Source organism: Dasypus novemcinctus, chromosome 4 (assembly GCF_030445035.2).
Source record: "Dasypus novemcinctus isolate mDasNov1 chromosome 4, mDasNov1.1.hap2, whole genome shotgun sequence".
NCBI lineage: Eukaryota > Metazoa > Chordata > Mammalia > Cingulata > Dasypodidae > Dasypus > Dasypus novemcinctus.
In genome coordinates, this window is record NC_080676.1 from 4,828,052 (window position 1) to 4,844,579 (window position 16,528).

At 36.4% G+C, this 16,528-nt stretch overlaps 1 protein-coding gene across 7 annotated transcripts in view; it reads left to right on the forward strand.

Annotated features, from left to right (window-relative positions):
* The window catches only part of PPP2R3A (protein phosphatase 2 regulatory subunit B''alpha), a 250,517-nt gene that overhangs the window by 94,375 nt on the left and 139,614 nt on the right, over positions 1 to 16,528 (forward strand). For 6 of the 7 annotated variants that reach the window (XM_058294990.1, XM_058294994.1, XM_058294992.2 and 3 more), the window contains 2 exons: positions 5,098 to 5,364; positions 13,563 to 13,666. In XM_058294990.1, the coding sequence (XP_058150973.1) occupies positions 5,098 to 5,364; positions 13,563 to 13,666 (371 nt within the window). Of the gene's footprint in view, positions 1 to 1,319; positions 1,540 to 5,097; positions 5,365 to 13,562; positions 13,667 to 16,528 lie in introns of those variants that run through there. The other variant, XM_058294996.2, reaches the window with a different exon arrangement.

Below are 16,528 nucleotides of genomic sequence, written 5' to 3' on the forward strand. Positions count from 1 at the left end.
AATGAGGGAAAACTACCTCGCTGAAAGAGTTAATGTGTACAGTCAATGAGAAAGAAGGGTGGGAAAGTAAGTTGGGTCCAGGTTGAAGGATTAGAACAGTGGTTTCCAATTGTACTTCTCTTTCAACTCTAGTATGTACATATTGAGAGGATAATACATATTTTATAATGCCCAAGGTACACATTATAAAGAGTTGTCAGAATGTTTTGAAATCAAGAAAAAAGGTGATTTTATTTAAGCTGTAAAAAGTAATGGAAAACCAAATAATAATTTCCACCAAGTTAGGTTAGGCAAGGTATGCTTTTTTAAAAAAAATAGTGTTATTTGGTTTATATTTTCTAGAAGTAGAAAATAAATGGAAGTCTAAATAGTCAACATACTTGAAGATTCATTTGTAAATCTATGAGGCAAATGTTTAATACATGATGATGAAACAAAATATTTTAAAGATCTGAAGTGATTTTTTCAAAGGTCTTCAAAGAAAATAATGTCTCATAAATTTGAGATGTACTATTGTATTACTATTTGGTCATCTTTTATATCCTTATTTTGGCCAAATTTAATTTACTGATATGAGTATTAATGAAACTTCTTTCTTATGACATTCAATTCTGCTTTCTTAACCAACACTTTTTTTCAATAAATTTTCAGAATCACTTCAAAAAACTATTTGATAACTAAAATAGTCCTTTGCTAAGAAGTATCTGATTTTAAAATCTAAGACCAACAAATCCCTTTGTAAATTACTATTTGAGAATGAAAATTCTTGTGTTTTTCCATATTTTGGCCAATAGATTTACAGGTTTTTAGATATTTGCTTCCACTTCAGATACGAAATAAAAGGCTCTTCTTAAAATGACAATTTCAAATTTAAGTGCAGCAATTTCTGTTTTTCACAAATATTAAATAGCAAATGCTGTATGTAGTTTTCTCCTAGCTTGAGGAGAAGCTGTTTTATGTGGATCAACACCTCACATACTCTTAAGTTTAAGAAGTTAACATTATCTGAGAAGTTGCTATTTTTAGGTCCAGCTGTAATGCTTCTAACTTTGGTGCTGGGAGTAGTGGGAGCTTCCTTTCCCAGAAGGCTCTGTCTTCTCAACATGTGCAGGTCAATTTGACGTTAACTACAAGGAGCAACAGGCCCACTGCAGGCTGCGTTTCTAACTTGAAAATTATGAGCAGGTATTGGGAACCAAAGGCTGTATTTGGGAACCAGCTGCATGTTGGTATAAGCATGGATTGTGGTCCCTGGAGACTGGGAGAGCACAAAGCTTGAAACATAATTTCTTTGGGAGCTAAGAAGAAAAAAATACTTTTCTACCTGACAAGATTGGAATTTTATTAAATCTGACCATCTTCAGAAGTGTGCTGGACAGTTGTTAAGTAAACGTTTACTTTTCAAAGATGATGATCAAGGAAACATCTCTACGAAGGGACCCGGATTTAAGGGGAGAGTTAGCTTTCCTGGCAAGGGGCTGTGATTTTGTTCTCCCGTCACGGTTTAAGAAGCGGCTAAAGTCATTTCAGCAGACACAGGTTTGAAACTCGGGTGTTTCTTTAAAAATATTTTTATTACTAATAAAACTGCACCCAGTAAACTAACTTAGAGAATAATCTTACAGCTCACTTCTATCTTGGTATTAGATCAAGGAATTAATCTGTGTCCTCTATTCAGCTATTTGCAGAAAGCTATTTGTAGAAAGATTCCAACAGGTTTAAAAATAGACCTTTTGGACCTGGAGTACAGTACTCACATTTTTGTCTTCTGGAAAAGGGAATCCAGTTTTCTAGGCAACATATACAACTTAACAAATATTTTTAAATTTAGTGGGAAGAATATTAGGATTTTAATCGAAATACCTTTGGAAAACTTAACATTTTTCTCTGTTAAAAGCCTTGCTTGCACATTCAGTCAGTAGTCCAGGTCTGTATTAATGTAGATACATCTGTAACAAGTATTTAAAAAACACTGGAGAGTGGATGTAGCCCAGGGGTTGAGTGCCTTCTTCCCACATAGGAGGTCCCAGTTCCTCCTAAAAAAGAAAAACTGGTCCTGGTGACCTTTTTTTTTTTAAAGGAAGAACTCTTTCTACAATATAGACATGTATGTCTGTGTCTGTTTCTCACCAAATAAATTGCCTAATGTTGAGTACAATACAAATCAAGGGCCATACAAATGACAGCCATCCAGAATCCAGCAAGAAACCTTACCATAGTTTTTCTGACCCAGAATAATTTGGGTGAACCCTATGAAATTGTCTTTTTTAAAAAAGTAGATAAAAAATGGTCAAATATTGGAAATGTTATAGTGACATGATAGTATAAAGATATTATTCAGAATGAATATCGAAAGACTAAAATGGAAAATAGAGATACTTTAGCTACCTAATTCTAATTTAAAAACAGGGCATATATTTTAATGCCATTCCAGATTTGACTGAAATAGCTTTTTTCAAAGTGAACAGGTCCTGAATTTGCCAGTAAATCTAGCAAAATTCATGGTACTAGGTTTTAATTCTAGAAGGTGTGTAATGGGTCCATTTTATTAAACTGCTTTAAGTTTAACTTGTGTATCTCTGTTGACCTTGATTAAAAATAAATTGATAGAACTGGAAGTTGAAAATAAATGTGTTTAAAAAATTTTTCCTTTTAAATATTAACATCAGTTTTTTAAAATATGGGATTACAGTGAACCAATCAATACTTGCTCTGTGTTGAAAAGTATACTGAGGAGTGTAGAAAAGAATAATGAATAATTGAGTATTTTCCCATTCAAATAAAACCTTTGACAGATAGCCAAGTTTGTTCTGAATGTCACTTATTTCTGTCAGAGCAAAAGTGTAGAGTTAACCCTGAGTGCCTTGCTGTAAACCTTCCCCACTATCGTGTGTTCACCAGAGTATCGGGTTTCATCCCCACTGGCACAGTGGTTTTATCTTACGGTCGTAACTACCCTGAAATTATCCACTCTCTGTCACACCATGGGAAACTTTTTTTTTTGGGGGGGGTGGGTAAGAGGGGCAGAATTTTCATGAGTGCACACTTGTGGTTTTACAAATCTCAGCATAGAATGATAGAAAATTACACTAATATAAATGACCTAAGTAAAGGCCATAAAGAATTATATACCATATATTAGAATTTTAAAATAATTTCTACTTTAATTGACTCCTAGGGCTATGTAATAATATTTGAAGATTTAAAATTAAGGCAGAAAGAAATGTTTACAAAGATTATCAGGTTGTTACAACAAAAGAGGTTTGTAAACTTGAAGTTTCTTTATAAATGTAAATTATTATTATTTATTTTTTAATCTAAAGGATCAAGCCAACATTCGATTATATTTAATCTTTTGAGAATCCCACCCTTTGGCTTTATTACTCATTTTCTTAAATGGGGACAAATCTCTGCCCAGCACTTTTCCTAACCTTTTACCTATGTTAAACCTTTGTTACATTATATAATTTCCTTTAAGAAGAAAGTATTCTAAATGCTGTTTTATTACTGGGATTCTGCAAGGTTAAGTAACTTTCCTGAGGCACAGAGCTAGTAAGTCATCACTGTTTTCTGTTGAGTTTTTCATATTTCATTGTCATTACTTTCTTCTGTGCTCTTCCTTCCTTGAGTATTGCTTTATATGGGTGACATCTTGATTTTACAGCCAGGTCTTGGTATGACAGCTGGCCTTTAGATGCCCAACAGTATTAACACATGAATAGAGTCCACTCTCTGTATTAATATTAGATATTAGTATATGAGAAATGGGCTGTTTTTAACAAAAGCAGGAGATTAAACCATATTCATCACATATTTATGTGAATGAAACTTATCTCCCGGTAATACTTGTGATTTTCAAGCTAAGATGTTTTAAAGATCATGTTATAAGCCCATATGTCAAAAAGAAATATACTCAGATCTAATTCTTACAGATAAATTATTGTTCAAACTTTAGGGAAGGCATTAGGTAATTTAAGGAATAAGAACATTTGAGTCATAATTGTGTTCACAGTGAATTTAAAATAAATTTACCTAGTCAGCAGTCTTGTCTTTTCATACTTTATGTAGCACCTAATGCAGTGCCATGCTTCTGTAGTGCTGGCTCATGAGCCTTGATAGATAAATTTGATTATAATTAAGCACAGAAATTAGAACTATGAAAATCTTCATGGATTCCTTTTTGCTTTTTATGCTAGGAATCTCAGAGCTAGATTTACTCTTCATTAGTAAAATAAACTCCATACTGAATGTCCTTGGTCTTCCCTTCCCCTTCCCCTAAATTATGGGTAATCTCAGTCTCTTCATCATCCCTCCCCCCCCCCCAAGGGAAGGATATAAACTATAAATGAGTTAAATTGAATAAAGGGAATTTGGCTGTGATGAAATTAATGACTGTGGTTCTTACCTGTTAGAGCATACCAAGAATGAGAGGAACTTGTTTTGGGTTAGAAAATATGACATGCCTCTGATGGCAAATAAATCAGCCTGGTAGAGGACATGCCAAAACTAAAATATTTTAATTTTCTTAGCAAAGATTTTTAATTTTCGTAAAATACTTTTCTTTCCTCAAACTCAGGGGCTGGCAGTAATTACACTTGGGCAAAATCAAACTAGAGAAGAAGATGAAAGGAGCCCATCCCCTCATACATTTTAGATCTACATATTTAAAAAGAATTTATTCTATCTGCCTTTTGAAGGAGAGGTAGAAATTCACAGGCAGACCAAAAACAGTCTTCAAAAAGGACTTATAAGTCAAATTCCAATAGGCAGAATATACTTCAAAGATCCTTAGTATGTCTTAGATTATTCTGAAATGTCTTCCAAGTCATTGATGGGAAAAATGGATTGTGAGAATTTTTAAACATAATTGTATGTAAACTGAAGTACTGATAGGTTATAAATGTATTTATTTAGTATGGGTATACATTCCCTGAAAATATGCTTATCACCCCCTAGAGTAGAGTGAGCCCTTGTCTTTATGGTCTCTAATTGTGGTTTCTTCTATTTATACCTAATTTCTTCTTACTAGTGATGATTTTCAAGAAATAATACACTGTTTAGAGTTTTTGTGTTTCATAATCACATTTTTTTTTCCAGATTCAAAATAAACCGGAAAAGAAACTTGGAACACCACTTCCACCTCCAAGCACCTTTCCAAGTGGTGCCCGACCTCTGTCCCCTGTTCCTCATGTGAATAATGTTGTGAATGCACCATTGTCCATAAACATTCCACGGTTCTACTTTCCTGAAGGACTCCCAGATACCTGCAGTAACCATGAACAGACTCTAAGCAGAATTGAAATGGCTTTTATGGATATTGAAGATCAGAAAGCAGACATGAATGAAATGGGGAAAATTGCAAAGGTAATATAACTTCTAAAATTTATAATCTCCCTTTCTCTAGCAACTCCAATCTACCTCTCTGTAGTGCTCTTTTTTAAAGCATGCATAGGTTTTTTTCTGTGTTGAAAAACAATATGTTTGATCCTGATACATCCTAAGCTATGATCCTATTTTATAAACTTTAAGTTTGAAAAAAACCTTAGTATTTTCCTGGCCCATCCTCCCATTTTATATGGCATCCCATCCTTGGCATGCCTGACACATATATTGATTCTGTACTTGAATGTTTTCAGTGACTAGAAACTCCCTACCTTGACAACCAAACCATTCCATTATTAAATATTCCTGCTTATTAGAAAGTTTTTCCTTGCGCTGAATAGAAACCTCTTTTTATTTCTACCCATTGCTCATAACTTTTTCTCCTATAGCCAAACAGGGAACCATTAGGCTAGTGCAACAGTCATTTTACAAAAGTTGACCCTAGGACCCGGAAATAAATGGATTTGTAGTACAATTTGAAATTGAGATGTGTGAGTCTTCCAATGTTCTTCTTCAAAATTGTTTTGGTTATTTGGGGCTCCTTGCAGTTCCATGTAAATTTAAGGATTAGCTTATCCATTTCTGCAAAAATAGCTGCTGGAGATTTGATCAGAATTACATTTAGGGAAACGGACTTTGGCCCAGTGGTTAGGGCGTCCGTCTACCATATGGGAGGTCCGCGGTTCAAACCCCGGGCCTCCTTGACCCGTGTGGAGCTGGCCCATGCGCAGTGCTGAGGCGCGCAAGGAGTGCCGTGCCACGCAAGGGTGTCCCCCGCGTAGGGGAGCCCCACGCGCAAGGAGTGCGCCCGTGAGGAAAGCCGCCCAGCGCGAAAAGAAAGAGCAGCCTGCCCAGGAATGGCGCCACCCACACTTCCCGTGCCGCTGACGACAACAGAAGCGGACAAAGAAACAAGACGCAGCAAATAGACACCAAGAACAGACAACCAGGGGAGGGGGGGAAATTAAATAAATAAATAAATCTTTAAAAAAAAAAAAAAAAGAATTACATTTAATCTGTAGATTGTTTGGGGTAATGTTGGCATCTTAATATAAAAGTTTTCCAATCCATGAACTTGGTATATTTTGCCATTTATTTAGGTCTTCTTTAATTTCTTTCAGCAGTCTTTTATAGTTTTGAACATATAGGTCTTTTATATCCTTGGTTAAATTTATTCCTAGATATTTTATTCTTTTTACATGCTATTGTAAATGGACTTGTTTTCTTAATTTCCTCTTTGTATTGTTCATTGCTAGCGTATAGAAATACAATTGATTTTTGTGGGTTGATTTCATACCCTGCCACTTTTCTGAAATTGTTTATTAGCTCTAGCAGTTTTTTTGTGGATTCCTTGGATTTTCTATATATAAGACCATGTCATCTGCAAATAAAGATAATTTTGCTTCTCCCTTTCCAATTTGGATACCGTTTATTTCTTTTCCTTGCCCAATTGCTCTGAATAGAACTTCTAGTACAATACTGAATAGCAGTGGTACAGTAGGCATCCTTGTCTTGGGCCTGATCACAAGGGGAAGGCTTCAAGTTTTTTGCCAATGAGTATGATGTAAGCTGTGGGTTTTTGAAAAGTGGCATTTATCATGTTGAGGAATTTCCCTTTTCCTAGTTTTCTGACTGATTTTAGCAAGAAAGGGTGATGGATTTTGCCAAATGCCTTTTCTTTGTCTCTAGAGATGATCATGTGTTTTTTTTCCCCTTTGTTCTCTTTATTACTTTGATTGATATTCATTTATTGAACCACTTTTACATTCCTGGAATAAATTCCACTTGGTCATAATGAATAATCTTTTAATATGCTTTTGGATTCAGTTTGCAAATATTTTGTTAAGGATTTTTGCATCTTTTTTTTTTTTTTTAAGATTTCTTTTTCGTTTATTTCTCTCCCCTTCTCCCCCCTTCTCCCCCCCCCCCTTTACCCCCCAAGTTGTCTGCTCTCTGTGTCCATTTGCTGTGTGTTCTTCAGTGGCCACTTCTATCTTTATCAGTGGCACCGGGAATCTGTGTTTCTTTATGTTGCATCATCTTGTCGTGTCAGCTCTTAGTGTGTGCAGCATCATTCTTGGGCAGGCTGCACTTTCTTTCGTGCTGAGCGGCTCTCCTTAGACATGGCACACTCGTTGTGTGTGGGGCTCCCCTACACAGAGGACACCCCTGCGTGGCAGGGCACTCCTCGTGCTCATCAGCACTGTGCATGGGCCAGCTCCACATGGATCACGGAGGCCTGAGGTTTGAACCGCGGACCCCCCATGTGGTAAGCGGACGCCCTATCCATTGGGCCAAGTCTGCTTCTGGATTTTTTCATCTATATTCATAAGGGAACCTAGTCTGTAATTTTCTTTTGATATCTTTACCAGGCTTTGGTATCAGGGTAATGTTGGCCTCATAAATGACTTAGGAAGTATTCCCTTCTCTTAAATTCTTTGGAAGAATTTGAGAAGGATTGGCTACAGTAATCAAAAGAGGATGGTACTGGCATAAAGATAGACATATAGACCAATGGAAGATAATTGAAAATCCAGAAATAGATCCACATGTTTATGGTCAGTTGATTTTTCACAGGGATGCTGAGTACATACAATGGGGAAAGAAAGTCTCTATAGCAAATGATGTTAGAAAACTGGATATCCACACAAGAAAGAATAAATTTAGACCTTTGTCCCACCATATATAAAAATTAACATGGATCAAAGATGTAAATACAAAATAAAAAATATTAAACTTGAGTTTAAAATTAAAAACATTTGTGCATCAAAAGACATTATCAAGTACAATAACCTCCAGACAGGAAAATAGTTTCAAGCTATTTCAGTTTAGGGCTTACTATCTAGAATTTGCAAAGAACTCCTCAATTACCAATAGACAAATAACCCAATTAAAAATTGGCAAATGACTTGAACACCACATTTCGCCAAAAAGGTCTACAAATCAGTAATCACATAAAAAGATGTCAACATAATTAGCTATTAGGTAAATGCAAATTAAGACCACAATGAAATACCACTTCATGCCCAGTAAAAAGGCTACTATTTAAAAATAGAAAACAAGTGTTAGAGAGGACAGAGAAATTGGAACTCCAGTGTATTATTGGTGGAGTCACAAAATAGAGTAGCCATTGTGGAAAGCAATATGGCAATTCCTCAAAAAAATACAGAATTACCTTGTGACCCAGTAATTCTACATCTGGTATACAGTCAAAGAAAGTGAAAACAGGGTCTCAAACAGAAACTTGCACACCAGTGTTTATAGTTGCATTACTCACAATAGCCAAAAGCATCCATCAACAGATCAATATATAAACAAAATAAGGTACAAACACAATGGAATATTATTTCAGCCATAAAATGAATAAACCTCTCACACATACGACAACATGGATGAATCTTGAAGACATGCTCAGTAAAATAAGCAAAACACATAAGGATAAATATTTTATGATATCCCTTATAGGAGATGTCTAGAAATGGCAAATTTGCAGAGACAGAAAGTAGATTAAAGATTGCTAGAGGATAGGGGAAATGGGGAAGAGAGAGTGTATGGTTGGTGAATATGGAGTGTGTGTAAATGAAATTAATAACAAAAAAAAAGAAGGAAATGTGTTTGCTTCTAAGAAGCAACTCTTTGGTACTTTCCAGCATATCCACCTTCTTCTAATTTAAGATCATAGCCCATAATGCCAGAAATACTGTAAAAGCCTCAGTAGCTAGATTCCACACCTCCAGGCTCTTCCCAGAACAATTAATACTGAGCATGGCCATCAGATTATATTTGCTCATGCCATTGCCTAGCTTAGCAATCCTTAAGGATTCTTACCATCTGTAGCAGTGCTTTGTTTTGTTTGGGTTTTATTTTCATCATGCACATATTTTGAAGAGTTAGATCATACCTCAGGATTTACCAGTGATTCAGGCTGTGCTTCATGAGGCAGAGGAGCTTAATATGATGAGGTCTGCCATGGAGGCAAGTGGGGAACCATGCGTGAGTGGAGCTCCCAAGACCCCAACCACACTTCCACTGAGAGGGGTTCCCTTATTTACAGTAATAATAGTTAAAGTCTTGGAAACTACTGGTGTTCAGGATAAAACCCAAGCTTCTTCTGGCATTTGAAAGCCTATGTAATATGGCCCGGACATCTTTTCTAAACCCTTCTAGTACTGTTCCCTGTGTGAGCCTGGCCCACTTGACCTCTCATCGGCACGTATCTGCATTTAGGCACTCATAGTTCTCCCTTCCAAATGGGCTTCCACTCCTGCCAACCCCCACATCATCCATCCTTCAAAACCTAGCTACCATGGAGTCTTTTCAGAGAAGTCCTTAAACCTCCACTCTCATCATGCCTTGTCCTGTCTCTCATTTCTGACCTCAGAGCATTTGTAATTACAGTTAAAGTGTTTGTAACCAAAGTGATTTCAAAGGAAGTGAGAAGAGCTTCTTTCTTCTATTCCCCCTTTCTTCACTATCCACCTTAGAACTTGCTTGTTGATCCCTTAGACACCTCCAATGAAAAACAAATTATTTCATTCCAGAATAAGAGCTCATCTGTTTTTCACTCTATTTTACACGTGAAGAAACTAAAGTCCCTCTAGTACTTACCTGTAGTTACAGAACTAGTTCATATTTGGAGACAGGTTCTCTAACTCCTAGCATATAGGGATCCTGTGAGGATCAAATGAAATAACAGGCACAAGACATCTTAAAATGGTAAAGAACATTACAAATGTTGGGTAATTGACACCACTCCCACAATGTATATTATTAGACAGCTTTGCTCTCAAGTCTGTATGTTGTTGGGCCATTCTTAGATCAAATTATAGGTGTTAATCAAGTTTTCTTTGCTCCAGCAAACTTTAATTGCCTTAGACCAGGGGTTGAATTTAAATTTAAAAAAACATTATTCTTGTGGGGACAGGTTGGTGCAGGTGTGGTGTATTTATTAAATAATACACAATATAGTGTGGACTTAGTAAGGGGTCCATGGTTTTCATCTGAGTGGCAAAGGGGTCCATGGAACAAAAGGGTTAAGAGTCCCTGCCTTAGACTGACTCTTGCCTTCTCCTCTAAGTTTCCTAAACCTATTTTCTGTATCTCTCTGTATATTCCCATTCTCTTCTTTTGTAAAAAGTCTGACAGTGGCTTGTTCTCTCCTCTGTCTGTAAAAGTCTCTATTCTATTACCTTCAGACTAACATAATTTTAAAAACTATCACTTCTCTTCTAACTCTCTTTATTTTAATTGATTTTAAAGCGGATGCGGGGCCAGTCATGAATTTTTAAAAAATAGAGTGGGATGTCCACAATCCTTGTCATTCACTGCCCTTCCCTTTTCTTCCTTTGGAATTTTCTCTAAGGGACTGATACCCTCGTTCTACCTACCACTTGCCTACTCATAGGACCCCAGTATGAGAAAAATAGACCTAAATCTACTTCAAAACGTAGCCATGTTCTATCTTTTCTCATAGGATTTTGTCTCTGTATCATTATATGTCTCTAAGTATTTATCTGTCTGTGATTAACTAATCCTCATGAGTCTTCTGGAGAAAAGACCTTAACCCAAGGGAATGAAAGTTGTTAAACAGTGGAAGTAACCCCACTGCAGGTGGTAAGCACCCAGCTTTTGGAAGTGTTAGAGCTGAGGCTGGTTCTTACTTCACGAGGTTGAACTACAAGATTCCTGGTCCCTTCCAATTCTAAAGCATTCATAAGTGACTGTCGGAATTCCATCACTCTGGCAGGCTAGTTCCAATCTCTCCCTGTACTTTCTCTTTCTGTTTGTGGCATTGTACCCTCACCTCCATAATACAGACTATTCTTTGCTGAGTCTTCCACATCTAAGAGCGTTTTCTTGCCAAACCATCGTTCTGCATGAGAGGATAAATTGGGATTGGAGAAAGTATATTTGAAAGTTTACGCATCCAAAGTCTATTAATTGTGAGCTTCGTACTTTGGCTATTATAATTTACACAATTAAAAAATATACCCCTGGTTGCTAAGCAACAGCATTTCCCCATTCTTGACTTCAGTGAAGGTGTTTTCAACCTCTAGACATAAGAAATCTTAGATTCCATCCTACTTTCAGAATGTGATTTAGTGGCCCTGGCAACAGCCGCTCATTCTGCCCTGTATTTACGTCGGGTTGGCTTGAATCTTGCCCTCTATGCCCTCATCTCCAGCATGAACCTTGCAGCTTTAGACATTCTCTCAGGATAACTAATATCAGACTAGGTACTCCTCAGGCTTCTGGGAGATCCCATATGCACTGAGGCCTTATACCAGGAGCAACTTGAACCTTATGTGAATACACGTCTAGTCTACCTCCAAAGAGAAGCTTCCCTTTATAAAATGATGATGATTCAACTGAGCTATATCTAAAATGAATATTAATATCGTTAATAACAACACATTACTGACAAATTTCAGATTTGGGAATATGTTTTATATGTCTTCATAAAATTGGGAACACTCAGAGACTATTTCTCTGCTAATTTTTTTAAAGTAAACTTTATTTCAACTTTAAAAAGTAAAATAACAGTCCTGGGTGGTACTTCACGGACAATTACGGGACATTGTAGATCCCCCCAGGGCCCACTGGATGGAACGTGGGAGAGTGTGTGCTATGATGTGGATCATTAACTATGAGGTGCAGCGATGCCCAGAGATGTACTTACCAAATGCAATGGATGTGTCATGATGATGGGCGAGAGTGTTGCTGTGGGGGGAGTGGGGGGTGGGGGCGGTGGGGTTGAATGGGACTTCATATTTTTTGAATGTAATATTTTTTTAAAAATGAATAAAAAAAATAATTATTTAGTAATTCAGTACTGACAAAAAAAAAAAGGAAAATAACAGACAAAAGGCAGCTTAACAAATTATGGAAGCATTACTCTAACAAATTCTGTCCAGACACATTTACTCATTTAATCCTAAAAATATACTCAGTAGTTTCTCCAGTGGTCAGAAAGATATATAAATGAGCACAGATTGGTTAAATGACATGACCAAGATCTCCTTGTTAAGAAGAAAATGAAGGGAAAAAAATGCTCAGTACTATTCATATGTCATAAAACTAAATCCCATATTCTTTTTTCTTTTAACCTTTAGCATTGATATAGTACCTTCTTTGCCTTTACTACTAAAATATTACTATATTACTGTTAACTATAAACTCTAAGTTACATTAGTTGTATTTTTCCCATCTATCACCATATTCTTAACACCTTGTAGTAGAACATTCTTGTATTTATATTATTAACCACAATCGTCATCTACCACCAAAACCACTATGTTATATAGTCTCTAGATTACTTAGATTATTTAGATATCAATATTACTTATAGGGAAAGCAGGTAAATTTGATAAGAACTCTTTCTTTTTAATTGAAAGAAAGAACTTTTTATTGAGAAAAGAATCAATACCTTTTCAAGTACTGCAATTGTTTTATATTCACTCCTAGTTCTTCCTAAAACTTTTGTAATTTATAGTCATTTGTGGTAGTTTCTGAAATATAAATAGAGAGAGAGCGAGAGAGAGAATATATAAAGAGAGAAAATATATATAAAATTTCAGATTTACCTTTCATCTTTTACCTCAATCTTAACCATTTAAAACGCCTTGCTGACTGTTTTCTTGAACAGTTTAGGCTGTTCTGGTTCTTCTTATACCTGGAACTTAATACCATAATAAGCAAAGGAGAGAGAGGACATAGATAGTTGAGTGTACTAACTTAACACCAAGTAACCAGTAATAAAGGTGACTATAGTTTTCTGCTGAAGAAAGAAAAGCATATATTATGACCACGATATTCAACCATTTCTTATTCTTTCTGGATGATAGAAAATATATGTTGTAAGAATCATAGAAAAGGAATCTGGTTGCTTTATCAGTAGAAGAAACAAATGAATTTGGAAAAAAAGGTATGAATGGATTTCCATATTCTTCATTTAACATGTTTTTGTGTGTGTAGCATATAATTCCCTAATTGATTTTCCCTTCTATCTCTCTCTGAATGGACCCTAGTTGATATATTTCCCTGTGCTCCAGTTTTGTTTCCTGGAGGGGGCCCATCTGTACACTGAGGCATTGAGGGTAAAAGCCACAGAGACCCCTTCTTTGGCCATGTCATCTCTTCACTACCTTGTATCTTACATTGTATTTGTGCTTTATTTGCAGGTCTGTGGCTGTCCTCTCTACTGGAAAGCCCCCATGTTCAGGGCTGCAGGGGGAGAGAAGACCGGATTTGTTTCGGCACAGGCATTCATTGCAATGTGGAGAAAGTAAGTATGTGAGTGGTCGTTCTGAAGCTAGACTTGTTTGGTTCTCATTACAAGCTTTATAAAGGTCATTTGTTTTCTCATTTATTCATTTTCCCTTTGTCCTTTATTTCAGCAGTAAAATTCAATGATTCACAGTCATTTATACCCACACACAGTGAGCCATCATCTTACATGTCTTTAATCAATCAGTAAAGATCTGCTGAAAAATCTCTTTAATTGCTATTTGATAGTTTCTTAGTTTTCTTGTTAAATTTAGGTCTCAGGATTTGAATCTGTAAACAATGACATAAAAGTACATAATGATTCTACTTTAAGGGGAACAAATTCCATGACTTACATGAAAGACACAGCTTCCATTCTCATATGATACAATCTAGATTTTTATTTAGTTGACTTATTAAAAATAAATGAATTCAAATAGATTTAAATCATTACTTTTTAAACACGTGTTTGTTTGTTCATTTATTTGTTTTAGGAGGCACCAGGAATTGAACCCAGGACCTTGTACATGGGAAGCAGGCATTCAGACGACCAAGCTATACCCGCTTCCCTTAATCATTACTTTTTTCAAAGTTCCAGTTAAGAAAATAAGAAATACTACATTTATCAAAATACTTGTAGATTTGAATATCCTGACAAATTTTCTCAAATTCAAACTCAACTTTCTTTTTCCTCTCCCTTCTTTCTTCTTTAGGAGATATTTCTTCATATTGTTTTATTTATACATTTTAGGAGAATGTCATAGCCTATCCCTTCTCCCCCATTTAACTGATCTCCCTCTTTATACATGTTGTCACTTTTTCTAAGCTAGATCTCTTTCCTGGTAAACTATTGGGAAATGCCTTTCGTCTATTATTATTTAACATCAACAGAATTCAGCCTAGTGATGGCTTCTAATCCTTTCTTTTTTTTTTTTTTTAAAGATTTATTTATTTTTATTTAATTCCCCCCTCCCCTGTGTCTATTTACTGCGTCTTGTTTCTTTGTCCACTTCTGTTGTCTGTCAGCGGCACGGGAAGCATGGGCTGCGCCATTCCTGGGCAGGCTGCACTTTCTTTCGCGCTGGGCGGCTCTCCTTATGGGGCACACTCCTTGCGCGTGGGGCTCCCCTATGCGGGGGACACCCCTGCATGGCAGGGCACTCCTTGCGCGCATCAGCACTGCGCATGGGCCAGCTGCACACAGGTCAAGGAGGCCCAGGGTTTGAACCGCGGACTTCCCATGTGGTAGACGGACGCCCTAACCACTTGGCCAAGTCCGTTTCCCTCTAGTCCTTTCAAACCACCTAAAGGCCCATAGTAGTATAATGCTTGTGAACATAGTAGGTGATTAATAAATACATTCTTATTTTTAAAAATTTAGCAGCAAGTAAAGTGTACCAAATTCTTCAATGCATTACGTTAGAACTAAAGTGATCAGGGTGTATAAAATTCTACCAATTAGTGGACTTCATTAAAAGAACTGTGCCCAAGTTAAAAGTTACTAATGCTTCATGTTTTTCAGGCAAATTTTAGCCATTTTGTTATAGGGACTAGTTCTAAGTTGTCTAAGTAATAAAAGGAGCTTATGAGAATCATTCTTCAGACATCATCAGGATGAGACTCTAAAGTCAGTTCCGTTGTCATTCCACCTTTCTTATAGCAAATAGAAACTGCTGGATAGAAGTGTAAGGAATCCCTTCTTAAGATTTGTCTATAAGCAAGGGAATTACTTGGAGGCTAGAAATAGCAAGAAAATACTAATTTGTAGGGGTGAAACAACATTGGAACTGACATTCACCCTTGAGGTATTTTCCATTGATATTTCTGGGGGAATAAACTAGAACTTTGAAATAGAGGCTAGGGCCTGAACAGTAGTGAGATCATCATGGAATCCCTCTCCCTTTCCCACCAGTAAAGCCAGGACTTCAGCTGGGTGGTAGGAGTGGGAATTTGTCTATTGTTATTATTTAAAATCAACATATAACAGCAGTGAAATTCAAGAACTTGGAACTGTGTAGATATGCTAGCCTCCGTTCAGCTAGTTTCCCTCATCCTGGTAGTCCCAAGTTTTGAAAATACCTGAGCTGGAGTGTGAACCAGGAATAGACATAAGGGTATGAAACAACTCCTGTCAGAGGGATCTTCAGCCACTGAGTTCGGCGTTGTTGGCAAAAACTATTTAACAAGCTGGGAAAGCAGCAAGGAATGAGCTATGATTGTTTAAGAGAAAGTTTTGAGCAAGTTGGGAGATTAAAAAAAGAAAATCATCTATATTAGAAGAGATTAGGGTTAAAGACAAGAAATATAACTACTTATAGTCAAAGGTATATTGAATATTCTAGGACCCTGTATTGTGAACCTAGGCTGACTATAGCAAAGTAAAACTTAATTTATGAAAAAGGAAAAACAAAAACAAAAAACCTTAATTTATGTGCAATTAACTAATATTAAGGAGAGTAACAGCCATTTCTTTAGGCTTAAGACTGTGTGACATTTAGATACCGTGGTCATTTATGTCAGTGAATAGAGCAGCAGCTTCAGCAGCCACAGCATCTCCTTTATTGAGTTGAGTCATTTAAATTTTATCTCTAGGGAAAAGAAACTTCTGAAAAAGGGAAAAAAATGCAGGAAGCACAAGTCTCCATTTTGGGTACCTGCTTATGATGTTATATAGCATGAGCAACTGTCCCTATCTTTACTCTTTAAATAAAAAAAGAAATTTATAAATAGGTAAGCGTGTATCTCTGTATTAAAGCTTTATCTTTCAGCCAGATACTAAAATGGTTTGAATGCCCTCTAGTGGAGGCTCCTCTTTGAGCTCTTGCAAAAGTGAGAGTGCTTTAAGGGAGACCCAAGTATGGCGATTTTAGGAAACCAAGCA